General features: G+C 33.9%; 1 protein-coding gene across 2 annotated transcripts in view; it reads right to left on the reverse strand.

Annotated features, from left to right (window-relative positions):
* Window positions 1–2,124: 2,124 nt before the first annotated feature.
* The window catches only part of ccdc186 (coiled-coil domain-containing protein 186), a 39,890-nt gene continuing 27,230 nt past the window's right edge, over window positions 2,125–14,784 (reverse strand). Inside the window, exons 16-17 of one of the 2 annotated variants that reach the window (XM_030163214.1) lie at window positions 11,731–11,875; window positions 11,329–11,654 (exon numbers count right to left, since the gene is read on the reverse strand). In XM_030163214.1, the coding sequence (XP_030019074.1) occupies window positions 11,792–11,875 (84 nt within the window). In that variant the 3' untranslated portion in view covers window positions 11,329–11,654; window positions 11,731–11,791. Of the gene's footprint in view, window positions 2,144–11,328; window positions 11,655–11,730; window positions 11,876–14,784 lie in introns of those variants that run through there. The other variant, XM_030163216.1, reaches the window with a different exon arrangement.

The raw sequence follows: 14,784 nt of genomic DNA on the forward strand, positions 1-14,784 counted from the left end.
CCAATGTTGACTGGAGTTACAGTAAAAATGACACCAGAGCAAAGTTAACACGAACAACTGGAAACATCTTAAGAAAAACAAGCCCGATATTAACAATATATAATTATTATAATTTTTTTTTTGCTTAATTCAAGATTTTTTTTTTTTGCTTAATGCAAGATTTTTTTTTGCTTAATTCAAGATTCTTCTTTGCTTAATTCAAGATTTTTTTTTCTTAATTCAAGATTTTTTTTTTCTTAATTCAAGATTTTTTGCTCAATTCAACTTTTTTTTGCTTAATTCAACATTTTTGCTTAGTTCAAGATTTTTTTTTTCTTAATTCAAGATTTTTTTTTTCTTAATTCAAGATTTTTTGCTCAATTCAACATTTTTTTTGCTTAATTCAACATTTTTGCTTAGTTCAAGATTTTTTTTTTCTTAATTCAAGATTTTTTTTCTTAATTCAAGATTTTTTGCACAATTCAACATTTTTTTTTGCTTAATTCAACATTTTTGCTTAGTTCAAGATTTTTTTGTTTTGCTTAATTCAAGATGTTTTTTAACATCTACAAAAATCTGAATAACACGAACAACTGGAAACATCTTAAGAAAAATAAGCCCAATATTAACAATACATAACTATTATTATATATATATTTTTTTGCTTAATTCAAGATTTTTTTGCTTGATTCAAGATTTTTTATTTTGCTTAATTCAAGATTTTTTTTTGCTTAATTCAAGATTTTTTTCTCTTAATTCAAGATTTTTTATTTTGCTTAATTAAAGATTTTTTTTCTTAATTCAAGATTTTTATTTTGCTTAATTCAAGATTTTTTTTCTTAATTCAAGATTTTTTTTTCTTAATTCAAGAATTTTTGCTCAATTCAACATTGTTTTTTGCTTAATTTTTTGCTTAGTTCAAGATTTTTTTTTAACATCTGCAAAAATCTGAATAACATGAACAGCTGGAAACATCTTAAGAAAAACAAGCCCAATATTAACAATATATAATTATTAGATTTTTTTTTTTTTTTTTTGCTTAATTCAAGACTTTTTTTTTTTGACTGGGGTGACATTTAACTGCAAATCTGCTCTCGCCACTGTGGTTCTGATAAAAAAAAACCCCAAAGAAAATGGTGACAATTCAGGATGCAACAGTGAAAGTGGGTGAGGGTGAAGTGGATTAATTGTGTAAGTAGGTGTGAGAAGTTCTGTCATCTCTGTTAGTCACACACCAATGTTGACTGGAGTTACAGTAAAAATGACACCAGAGCAAAGTTAACACGAACAACTGGAAACATCTTAAGAAAAACAAGCCCAATATTAACAATACATAACTATTATTATATATATATTTTTTTTGCTTAATTCAAGATTTTTTTGCTTGATTCAAGATTTTTTATTTTGCTTAATTCAAGATTTTTTTTTGCTTAATTCAAGATTTTTTTCTCTTAATTCAAGATTTTTTATTTTGCTTAAAGATTTTTTTTTCTTAATTCAAGATTTTTTATTTTGCTTAATTCAAGATTTTTTTTCTTAATTCAAGATTTTTTTTTCTTAATTCAAGAATTTTTGCTCAATTCAACATTGTTTTTTGCTTAATTTTTTGCTTAGTTCAAGATTTTTTTTAACATCTGCAAAAATCTGAATAACATGAACAGCTGGAAACATCTTAAGAAAAACAAGCCCAATATTAACAATATATAATTATTAGATTTTTTTTTTTTTTTTTGCTTAATTCAAGACTTTTTTTTTTTGACTGGGGTGACATTTAACTGCAAATCTGCTCTCGCCACTGTGGTTCTGATAAAAAAAAAAACCCCAAAGAAAATGGTGACAATTCAGGATGCAACAGTGAAAGTGGGTGAGGGTGAAGTGGATTAATTGTGTAAGTAGGTGTGAGAAGTTCTGTCATCTCTGTTAGTCACACACCAATGTTGACTGGAGTTACAGTAAAAATGACACCAGAGCAAAGTTCACTGTTGGGTTGTTTTGGTTTGGGTTGGAGTAGTATCCCCACAGTGTGGAATTTCAACTCATCGGAGAGTCAGTGGGATTTGATTGACACCGGTGCAGTGATGCTCATGACCTCCGGCACTGCTGAGGCTGCTGCTTTTGAAGTGGGGTGTGAAGAGGTTATCCCTCAGCAGCGTTTCTCCATCACCTGGATCAAGAGTGTCAAACTCATTTGAGTTCAGGGTCCACGTACAGAACAATATGATCTCAACTGAGCCGGACCAGAGAAATAATAGAGTGAAAAACGTACAATTACATTATGAAGATGTTTACACCTACAAACTATCCTTTAACCCTTTCATGCACAAATTATGAGAACCTTAATCAAATTTTTTTCCTGCGTGTTTTTATTCCTCTTTAGGCATGAAAAAAACAATGGGACTGAAAATTTTCTTCTGAAAAATAAAAAATAAATTAATGAAATAAAAATAGTTGAAAAAAAAAAAAAAACATTCTTATGAGCCTATTTTTCATGAAGTTGCAAAAATGTCCACTCAGCTGGACACCACATGTTTAATTTTTGATGCACATGAATGTTACCAATTCATGTCAGAAAAGATATGTAGTGTCTTAAAACTTTAATAAAGATCCCCCAATATAATACAATGGATCGACAAAGTACAAAAGGTTATTATGGAAAAAACTACTGCAAGGTTACAACTGAAACTAGAAAAATTTGAGAGAAGATGGAAACCAATAATTCAAGCGATACAAGAGCTCTAAATACCCCTTTTTGTTTTTAATATTGCTTTTTTTTTTGTAATTCAATTATTTTATTCTATTTCTTTTCCTCAGTAGCACCTGTTTTGGTTTTGCAAATACATTTATTTGTGCTGGTGGCATGTTAGAAGTCAGATTTCAAGAATGTTGTTGGTATCTGTGTAAAATATATATGACCTTGACATGTTTTTGACCTATATGTAAAAGGCGCAGTATAAGTAGTTATGAGTGAAAGTAACGTGATATGGATCGAGTGATTTATAGACTGAGGCTGGTGTGATTTTTGTACATCTCCATATGTTTTATATGGGTGGAATAAATAAAAGTAAAAAAAAAAAAAAAAAATTAATAAAGACGTGTTAAAAAAAAAAAACAAAAAAAAAAAAAACAGAACAACAAAATCCATGAATATACAAGAGAACAGCTGTAGCATAGCTGTCCACTGTAGTGACCACTATGCATGAAAGGGTTAAACAAGTGGTGTCGGGCACAATAAACCCCCTCCCCTCGCACGTATTGTAGCTTATTTTGGCATCGATTCAGCTGCTGTCATCATGTCTATGCATGTACTGATGTCAGTGTATCAACTGCCTCTCTATATGTGCCAAGTTTGACATAAACTGAAATAAAATGTATGTTTTTATAGACCAGGGGTGTCAAACTCATTTTAGTTCAGAGGCCACAATCAGCCCAGTATGATCTAAAGTGGGCCAGACCAGTAAAATAATAACAGTGGAAAAAAGTACAATTAAATTATGATAATGTTAACATCTACAAAAATCTGAATAACATGAACAACTGGAAACATCTTCAGAAAAACAAGTCCAATATTAACAATATATAATTATTATTAGATGTTTTTTTTTTGCTTAATTCAAGATTTTTTTGGCATGGATTCTAGATTTTTTTTTTCTCTTAATTCAAGATTTTTTATTTTGCTTAATTCAAGATTTTTTTTTCTTAATTCGAGATTTTTTTTCTTAATTCAAGATTTTTTGCTCAATTCAACATTTTTTTTGCTTAATTCAAGATTTTTTGCTAATTCAAGTATTTTTTTTAACATCTGCAAAAATCTGAATAACACGAACAACTGGAAACATCTTATGAAAAACAAGCCCAATATTAACAATATATAATTATTATTAGAATTTTTTTGCTTAATTCAAGATTTTTTTGCTTGATTCAAGATTTTTTTGGCTTAATTCAAGGCTTTTTTAACTTAATTCAAGATTTTTTTTTTTTTTGCTTGATGCAAGATTCTTTTTTGCTTAACTCAAGTTTTTTTTTCTTAATTCAAGATTTTTTTTCTTAATTCAAGATTTTTTGCTCAATTCAACATTTTTTTTTGCTTAATTCAACATTTTTTGCTTAGTTCAAGATTTATTTTTTTTTGGCTTAAGTCAAGATTTTTTTTTTAACATCTACAAAAATCTGAATAACACGAACAACTGGAAACATCTTCAGAAAAACAAATCCAATATTAACAATATATAATTATTATTAGATTTTTTTTTTGCTTAATTCAAGATTTTTTTGGCATGGATTCTAGATTTTTTTTTCTCTTAATTCAAGATTTTTTATTTTGCTTAATTCAAGATTTTTTTTTTCTTAATTCGAGATTTTTTTCTTAATTCAAGATTTTTTGCTCAATTCAACATTTTTTTTTGCTTAATTCAAGATTTTTTGCTAATTCAAGTATTTTTTTTAACATCTGCAAAAATCTGAATAACACGAACAACTGGAAACATCTTCAGAAAAACAAGTCCAATATTAACAATATATAATTATTATTAGATTTTTTTTTTTGCTTAATTCAAAGATTTTTTTTTGCTTAATTCAAGATTTTTTTTTGTTAATTCAAGATTTTTTTTCTTAATTTCACGATTTTTTGCTCAATTCAACATTTTTTTTTGCTTAATTCAACATTTTTTGCTTAGTTCAAGATTTATTTTTTTTGGCTTAATTCAAGATTTTTTTTTTAACATCTACAAAAATCTGAATAACACGAACAACTGGAAACATCTTAAGAAAAACAAGCCCAATATTAACAATATATAATTATTAGATTTTTTTTTTGTTTGTTTTTTTGCTTAATTCAAGAATTTTTTTTTTGCTTCATTTACTTTACTTTGCAAATTCATCTCGTGGGCTGGATTGGAACCTTTGGCGGGCCGGTTTTGGCCCCCGGGCCGCACCTGTGCTTTAGAACAATATCATGCTTCATCTTTCATATTTACACATGTATATTACAACTTACAGATCACAGTGGATCCACAAATACACAACACATTCGGAACTGGCCGAATATTGTTAAAATTACACTAAGGTTGCTCATATATGTTCAGGTTATTCATATTTTTATGAAAGGATAGCTTGTAAACATAAACTTATTCATTTAATTTAACTTTTTTACACTTGAAGAAATATTTGGTGTTGTCATTTACTACATCATATTGGTCTGTATGTGGAAAATTATTTTGAAACCATTAACTCTTAATATCTTCAGTGTAATTTTTGCATTTCACAAATTCTTCCCACTGGCCAAATTGGACCCCTTGGCGGGCCAGTTTTGGCTCATGGGCCGTATGTCTGCCACCCCTAACCTGGAATGTATGTTCTGTATTCTACAGCAAATGGACTGAAAACAAAGAACAGACGTTCCACAAAATTATGGCAGTAAAAACAAGACACTTCAGATGATCCCCTCCCCTCTAAAATCACCCCTTGTTAGTGATGTTAGTTTACGGTCTTTGACTTTGCTCACTGACAGACTGAATATTTTACTGCAAAAATATGTTTAGTTTTCCAGTTCAGCTCTTGTAACATAAGGATGACAAACACCATGACAACACAGATGGACGGCAAAATGGCAGAAAGAATCACTTCCAACAGGAAACTGATAAACTGTGGCAAGTTTGGTGAAAAACATATGAAATCCTTTTCCCCGCTTATGCTCTGGAAACAAAATGATGACAGACAGATGCGTACTCTGATCGCTTTACCTGTCACGTTCTATGACAGGGATGAAAATAAATGAGTGACGCAGAGGAACATTCAAAGCAAAGTTAAGACGCATCCCCTTTTTAATCCCTGGAAACACCATATGTACAAACATAATCCAGAATCATTACTTTAAAAACATCTCATTATAATTTTACAGAATGACTTATCTACAAATGTATAATTTTGTCACAGTTTGTATATTCCACAAAACAGAATGGGAGGAATCATTGCACGGAAGAGAAAGAAACGACAAAAGCTAAAGAAATTTAACGCCACAGTTCAACACTCACACACACTCAACCCCCACTTCTTCAGATCCACATAGTAAAACACATACTTTAGTCACATTCATCTACACGATGCTGCAGCATGGCTTCATTTGGAGGCTGTGGAAAGCGTTACATTTGGGCACAGCCGGTTTCCGTCAGCTGTGACCGAACCAGACGAAGCATATTAACATGCCTCCGAGAATTAGAGGAAATAACTTGGAAATCCTACGCAAGAGTTTGCATAGGTTGCATTTTTAAGTACGTCTGTCCCAGAAAAACACTGCGATGCAACAAAAATACACATACTTTTAAACATTTATGCCCATTAACTGCTGTGAGATCTACATATTCGGCAAAAAAAAAAAAAAAAAAAAAAAAAAAAAAAAAAAACTCAATCTGTGTGTTTGAGATGCAGTCACTATAATGCATTAATGTGTGCTTTGTAATGCCATATAATAAAACTGTATAACATTACTGATGTTTTGGAGAGTTTAAAAGTTTCAGTATCACTGGGTAGGTGTAATCTCCAGGTTTACCATCGTTGCATTTACATTCTTTCTAAAAAAAAATAAAAAACGAAACAGTAGAGGTACATCAAACACTCTGCACCCACTGCAGCAATGAGGAGGCTTTAAGGACTCCATGACCTCAATCCTGGAAACTTTCATCTCTATTCATTTCAACATCGCCTGGGGGTCTACGGGAAACAGGTCGACCCGTAACCATTCACGACCCATAAAGCCAGCCTCTGATTGGGGTAAAAAGGAGATGGAAGCTTATCTTTAGTGACAGCTCCTGCGATCAGATCAAATAAAGATGGAGAAAACTTTACAAACGTTAGGCTGGGCGACTTATCTTGGCTGTGTTTTTGTAAATCAGACTTAACAGCTGTGCACGAGAGACAGCGCCATTCCTCTGTTCCCGACTGGAAGCGTGACCGGGAGACGCCGAGCTGCAGGTGTGTGTGCTCCAACGGCTGTCCAACTCTGGTCTAAATGCAAATCGCGTTTAACCCTCTGGGCTGGTACAAACTGGTAAATGCTTAGAAGCCATGTCAGCTGACGTGTGTACACAAGGTGTAAACGCCAAATCGGGAGGTTAAAAAGGCACACATGAACGGTCGCCATGCACACACGGACACCTCCAGATATGCAAAAAACACCTGCACGGTCACATGTTGCACACACAGAACCATAAAAACATACAAACAGTATACTGGCACACAGACATTCAGAACAAAGAAGAACTATTTTCTTCTTTTTTTTTTTTTCTTTTTTTGTTTTTAAAGGAACAGCATTGCACTTTGTCCCTGCATATATGTCTGTAGGTTTCATTGGCTTTCCTGAGCTACAGCTACACATCTCCTGTTCGCCTTCTAATTCTTCTAGATGTGACACTACAAGGACAAAGAAAAGAAGAGCAATACTCTAGAACAGGGCTGTCAAACTCATTTTGGTTCAGGGGCCACAATCAGCCCAATTTGATCTCAAGCGGGCCAGACCAGTAAAATAATGACTTAATAACCTATAAATAATGAAAAATTCAAGTTTTTCTTTTTGTTTTAGTTAAAAAAAAAAAAACCCATTAAATTATGAAAATATTTACATTTTACAAAAAAGATGTGAATAACCTGAAAAAACAGAAATTTCATTTGAAAAAATTAGCGTAATTTGAACAATATTAGGCCTTGACTTATTATTTATACATGTGCATTTACACACAATGTTACATAAACATTTGGTAACAGGCAGAATATTGTTAAAATTTTGGAGTTTGGAACTAAAATTTGAACAATTTCTACAATATTCCATCTCTTATTATTAACACAACTACAGATCACAGTGGATCCATAAATGCACAAAACATTTAGTAACAGGCAGAATATTGTTCAAATTACACATTTCGGGTTGTTCATCTTTTTTATTTATGTATTTACTTGCACTGTATTGTGAAAGAATAGTTTTGCAAATGTAAATATTTTCACAGTGCAATTTTTTTAGCTTACATTTTTTTCCATATAATTTTTTCCAAAAGAATATTTGTAGTTGCCATTATTTATGGGTTATTGTGTTGTTATTTTTACCGGAGATCACATTGGTCTGTATGCGGAACCTGAACCAAAATGATTTTTGACAGCCTTGACTGTTCAGGTTAATTTTTGCACTTTCATCCCACGGGCCAGAATGGAACCTTTGGCGGGCCAGATTTGGCCCCCAGGCCACATGTTTGACACCTGTGCTCTAGAACATGGATGTCAAACTCATTTTAGCTCAGGGGTCACAATCAGCCCAATATGATCTGAAATGGCCCTGAATAATAATAATAATAATAATAATAATATATAATTAAGGTCGACTCCAAACTTCTACTTATGTTTTAGAGTGAAAAAAGTAAAACTAAATGAAGGAAAATGTTCACATCTTTAAACTATGCTTTAAAAAACATGAACCACCTGAAATTTCTTAATGAAAACAATATTCTGCCTCAGCTTCTCACACAACTTCCAGATCACAGTGGATCTATAAAGGCACAAAACATTTCATAACAGGCAGAACATTGTTAAAATTGTACTTCATTTCAGGTTCATATTTGTTCAGGATATTCACATTTTTGTGAAAGGACAGTTTGTAAATGTAAACATTTTTATGTAAGTTTAGTTTTTTTTTTACACTAAAAAAACATTTCTAGGTTATTCTGATAGTATTTTACTGGTCCGACCCACTTGAGATTGAATCGGTCTGTTTGTGGAACCTGAACTAAAATGTCTTCAGTGTAATTTCTGCATTTCACAAATTCATCCCAGGGGCCAGATCGGTTTGTGTGACCCCCCTGCTCTAGAATGTTTGCCTGTTCCTTATCCTCACTAGACATCACCATGCACATAGTGCAAAGAGAGTTTCCAAGCCGTTTGCATCTCTATTTCAGCTGCTTACATGAAGGAAAGCCAATGATGCTAACAAATAACTTGAAATATGAACATGTTAACATATTTACGCCTGATTTAAACAACTTGTTTCCATTTGGTTCTGATGAAAAGTCCATTAACAGATGAAAAGTTCAGGTGTGTTCAGGTAATCCTTACTCTATTATTTTTGTCTCTGGCTCCACTGAACACGTACAGTATGTGCACCATTTACAGAGTGGATTTGTTGCTGAATGCATCTGTTATTGGCTACACCTACAGCACACACAAAATGTACAGTTGTGTAGAGTCACAGGTAAAATGAGACGCTGAGCTTTCGTTTTACGATTGTGTCGCGTCTTGGGTTTTTCAGACCTAGCGCAGCAATGTGAAATTTCAGGAGTTTGTGCATTATGGGTAATTTCACACCCTCACACTATAGCAAACTATATAAGGGATGAATTAAGCGACCGTCAGCTGATACTTGCAAAATAATTATCTGTGAGGTCTTGAGTCATTCCTGAGCTGCTCATTTCACACCTCGCGTATAAAATATAAATAGAAGAACGGCCTATTTTTAGGTTTGCAGCGGACCTCTGTGGCACTGACACACCAGGTACACACTCACACCTGGTGGGGTTAGGTTTCATTGATTATAGTGGAAGTGGGGTCTTGCATAGTCAGACTTATCTCCACTCTGTGCCAGTGCTGTGGGTAGGTCTAACACACTTCACTATTGTTCTGGAATAGGGGTGAAAGTTATCTTCTGGGCTAGTTGTTGGGATGCTGTGATAAGTGCATTTAGAAAATAGTATCAGGAGAGAAGTTGTTCTGCTGGAATGTGTGTGTGATGGAGGATTTTGTGGTATTAAAATAATGAAATCCCTACAAAACAAAATGGCACATAAAAAGAAGTGTATCAGAAGTTGCCATTTTCAGGGTGTAGTTGCAGCTCAGAGGTTGTTGTTCTTAAAGACACAGATAACGCAAGGAAGGAGAGGGATAATCCTGCAAGTCCTTCCACTACACGACAAAAATATTGACCCTTATTCCAGCAGAGTATTTCCAGAGAGTCAGATTAGTGGAAGCGTACTGTTGCAGAATCTGCTCTGTCAACGGTCAGAATATGTAACGTGTTCAATGTAGCCACGAGATTATATAGAGCAGGGGTCTCAAACTCCTCAGGGGCCACATACAGTCCAGTATGATCTGAAGTGGGCCGGACTAGTAAAATAATTACAATGAAAAGAGTCAAATTACATTGTGAAAATGTTTACGTCTACAAAACTTCCTTAAAAATGTGAATAACATACACCTGAAATGTCTTAATATAAATAATTACCATTTTTTACAATATTTTGCCTTTGCTTCTCATTGACACAAGTATATTACAACTTCCAGATCACAGTGGGTCTACAAAATACACAAAACATTTAATAACAGGCAGAATATTGTTATAATAGCACTTACTTCTCTTAAAACATTTCAGGTTGTTCATATTTGTTCAGGTTATGCACATTTTTTGTGAATCGATAGTTTGTAAATGTAAACATTATCATGTAATTTTACTTTTTTAACAATAAAACAAAGAAAAAAGTAAGGAGTTGTCATTATTTATTGGTCATTACGATAGTATTTTACTGGTCCTACCCACTTTAGATCATATTGGTCTGAACTAAAATGATTGTTAAAATCTCCTGTGTAATTTTGCATTTCAAAAATGTATCCCGTGGGCCAGATTGGACCCTTGGGCGGGCCGGTTTTGGCCCACGGACCGTATGTTTGCCACCTGTGATATAGACAAAAACCTAGAATCTTCAAATGAAATGATCCCTAAGTCATAACATATAATTAAAAAAAAAAAGAAAAATGGAGAATCAAATCAGTCAGATGTAATAAAATAAAATTTCAGTTGAACCTACAAAATTAAAATAAATTAAACATTCAAAATAGCCAAATAAAAGACCAGCTCTACATTTTACTCTTCATATTGTAAGAGTCTGTTGTCTAGGCGGTTGGCTTCATGGAACACTGCAGACACGTCGTCTGCTTTCTTAAGTCAAGCACCGGCGTCACACACACACACACACCGGTGGGTCCTAAGTGCTGTGCAAAAGCAAAAGATGATGAAAAATGTGCAGGTGGCATGCGAGGTTCCCATAAGTCGGCTGTTTTTTCTCTTTTGCTTCACATATGGAGTGCTGCGTAGTTAAGCTAAAAAGCAGTCTTTGAACAATACATTTGGCTTTTTGGCAGATGGACCTCAGGAGATAAGTATGGAGAGCATGCGACGCAACTCTGGTGATGGCGATCATCCATCTCATCTCAGTTTACCTACGGCGAGCCAAACTGGGAGTTACAGATTACAGAAAAGTACTCAAAGACAGAATTCCTAAGACGTAAATTCTTCTCTTTTTCCATTTTTTTTCCACTGGCAAATCAGTCTCATTGCTATGATTTGCTATACATTCATAATTATGGCATCTTGAGTCTATTTGTTTTTTTTTGTTTTTTTTTTATAAAAGGCAGTCAGATTTTCAAGCTTCACATAACTTGCGAGGCTCAGAGGAGACGGACATTAAACCAGAGGAAGAATGGGGCCAGTTGTGTCACAGGCGGAGGTGTTACAGTGTGGATGGAATAGTGACGGTTCAAGTAAGTTCAGATGCAATCTCCAAATGGACTCACAATTCAACAAGTCTGAGACGCTACTGGCACTGACAACAGTCGAATATTTCCTTCAGATAGTCGGAGTGTGTGATACGTTTCTGCAGTGTGCGTTCATGTTAGAGTTATCACCCTTCCTCCCCTCCAAAAAAAAAAAAAAAAAAAAAAAGATGAAAAAAACAAAGCTGGGGTGAAGATCTCAAATAGTTCCTGGTCCTTCTGTGAAGTAGCCGTGTCACTTCCTTCTTGCTCCGTCGTCTGGAACTCTCTGCTGTTTTATGAGCCTCTCGATCTCTGCTCCCAGGGTCTGCAGATTCTCCTGAGAAACACAGATAAGATTCCATGACTCTGGAGCAACATTAAAGTGATGAAAAAGTAATAATAATGGACTACATATGAGATCTATAAGATAAGAGAATTTGCGCACCACAGACCAGGGCTTTTCTATCAAAATAATATGATTTCTTACAATTTTGGACATTATTTTTTACCACACAGTATTATGCAAAAGTCTTGGGCCTCCTTTAACTTCGTTGCTTTAGTAAAGTTATCACGTCCACACATCGGTATTTCACAGTCTGCATTAAGATCCAATCTGGATATATGTGAAGTATGTACAGGCAGGAAAAACAAAAGTTTCATGGATGAAAACAGCTTTTATAAACCACAGAGATAGTATTTAGTTTGCACTTAATATGCCTTAACTCTTGTGTATACAATATGAGATTTATTGCATTCATTTTCTGATGTTTTAAACACCAGGGTTCATTCAACTGCTTCTTCTCATGGGGTCAGGGGTCTCACTAAATAGTCATTTTAACCTTTCCAACCCATTTCATTCTGTTTTCAAGTGTCTTTGAAGGCTGAGCACATATTTCCTGTATTTTGTCATTGTATTTGAAGAACAGAGAATGAGAAATAAATATGAATGCCCATTTCAACCCCGCAAAATCACACACCTATAAGTGACTTCAGACTTTTGCACAGGACTGTACCAAAGCTAGAGACGATCATAAACACCTTCAAAAAAGCTTGAAAGCAAAACTTGTTCAAGTAGTCCACTGTGGACATCTACATATTAGAACTGGGGAAAAAAAAACTTCTATTAAGTTTTGAAGGTTTCCACATTGATTTATTTGACTAAGGTTCTGTGCCTAATTCTGATACTGGTACAGAAATCTCTGATAGATGACATGAACGTGTATGCTGTAACACCATTTTCACCTGCTGTGTAAAAATTCCCATGGTTATAGGAGTGGTCAAGTTGCCTGTGTGATTGATCTTTACCGATAAGGACCCAGTGTTATTTTTGTAGCAGTTCCCAAATAATTTTTTCTCTACATTTAACCTTCCTTAAGTGATTTATCACCATTTATTGTAATATTATGTTCTGTATTTTGTGTGTACATTCTTTGATCATGTAAATGTTCATAAAAACTCAGATTTAAGTTGAGGGTTATTATATCAAAAACAGAGAAAATTGAAGAAAAAGTGAGTTTTTCAGCAAATTTATCGATAACAAACATAAACCAAGTGTCTCCATCCACTGTCACTGATCCAACTCCTTTGATTTTACTGGTGAATCAATGCTGTAGAAGATGATGGTGTTTCCAGGTTCACTACAGAGCCTCTGAACATCCAAATGGGTCACATCTGATGACCATGAAAAGATGACAAACTGCATTTCACACCAATAATTTACATGTATTGATAGAATTAGTGGATCAATAGGTATTAAACAGTTTAGATCAGTAGACGGTTTTGGTTGACAGTGGGTGTTTGGGTCTTTATGAAAAAAATGAAATGAAAAAATAACAATGAAAATAGCTTGTTGAAAATAAACTAATTAGAAAGATGAACAGATATCAATCTCATTAAGCCTACAAATTATTGGGTTTGTAGGTATAGTTATATTTCAGGCCAAAGAGAATAACATGAAGACAAAGAGACTGAGGGTCTATACTGCAGCCAGCCCCCAGAGGGACGTTGAGTTGTTTTAATGGCTGTTAGGGGGCTTTCACACAGTTCATTTTTATATACGATGTGTGATTTCGGCCACTACCACCTTAACTTTTTGGAGCCAAGAGGGACAACATTTTGACCTAAGGGTGAATCTGCAGGGAACGAGGGGTGATGGGTTAGCTGATGCTAAAGCTAACATAATGACAGGATACAACGTTAACTTCATCAAGAAATTGGACTGAAAGTAATTTACTGAAAATCCAACTTTGCTGTAAAAATGCTGTCAAACACTATGTGTTGTCTATTAAAGTCCAAATGGACTTCAGTTGGGTTCAAAATATTGTTATTATGCCAATAATTTCCAAAAAGAGGGTCCAATTAAAAAGGAGACCAGAGTGATTCCTGGAAAACAATATATTGACTTAATATTTTTAGAGAGAAATTCAGTGGAAGCCTAAGGGGGCCACACTGTTTCCCCTCTGTAATAATATGTACTTTCATCTATGTATTCTCCTCTATTTTTCTAAAAAGTAATGCGTAGGAAATTACAAATTTGTATAAGTTTTAACAATTTGCAAATGATGATTTTTACTGAAAAACTGACTTTCCACATGATGTTTTGTGTAAGTGGTTAAAAATAGCAGGACCTCAATGAATCAACTCCTGACATTATTTCACATATATTATGAAAGGGGAAATGAAAAACGTCTATGTTAAGATTATCCATCAGGGTACATGCAAAGCCTTCACTTAGGCTTTTTGTTTCACTGTCAGTGCTTTGTTGAATTTTCAATGTCATATCATTGCTTTCTGCTTACTGCCAATCATCAATCTTTCATCTCCAGAAAGAAAAGTTAGCGACAGTAAACACTCCCACGTTACGGAGCATTGTGCCATTAAAGAGGTTACGTAGGTGGCGTACAAGACGAGTTTGACACAATTTTAAGAAAATTGAGAGCTACTAATGAGCAAAATTGAAAATGCAGGCACAATATAATATATAAAAGCCACTATTTACTACTTAAATAGAAGACAAAAGTGCCCTTTTTAATGCTGTGTGTTTAGAAGCTTTGATAACTGTTTTCAATTGAATGCTGTGTCACAGTGAATCTGTCTGAAATAACTTTAATACCCAACATATTGAACACAATAACACCAATTTTATGTGCCAAGAACAGTCCTCCTGTAATCACCAGACAAACAGATTAAAGGGTCAGTGTGTCATACTTAGTGACATCTAGTGGTGGAACTGCAAACTGTATAACT

Source organism: Sphaeramia orbicularis, chromosome 19 (assembly GCF_902148855.1).
Source record: "Sphaeramia orbicularis chromosome 19, fSphaOr1.1, whole genome shotgun sequence".
Classification (NCBI taxonomy): Eukaryota; Metazoa; Chordata; class Actinopteri; order Kurtiformes; family Apogonidae; genus Sphaeramia; species Sphaeramia orbicularis.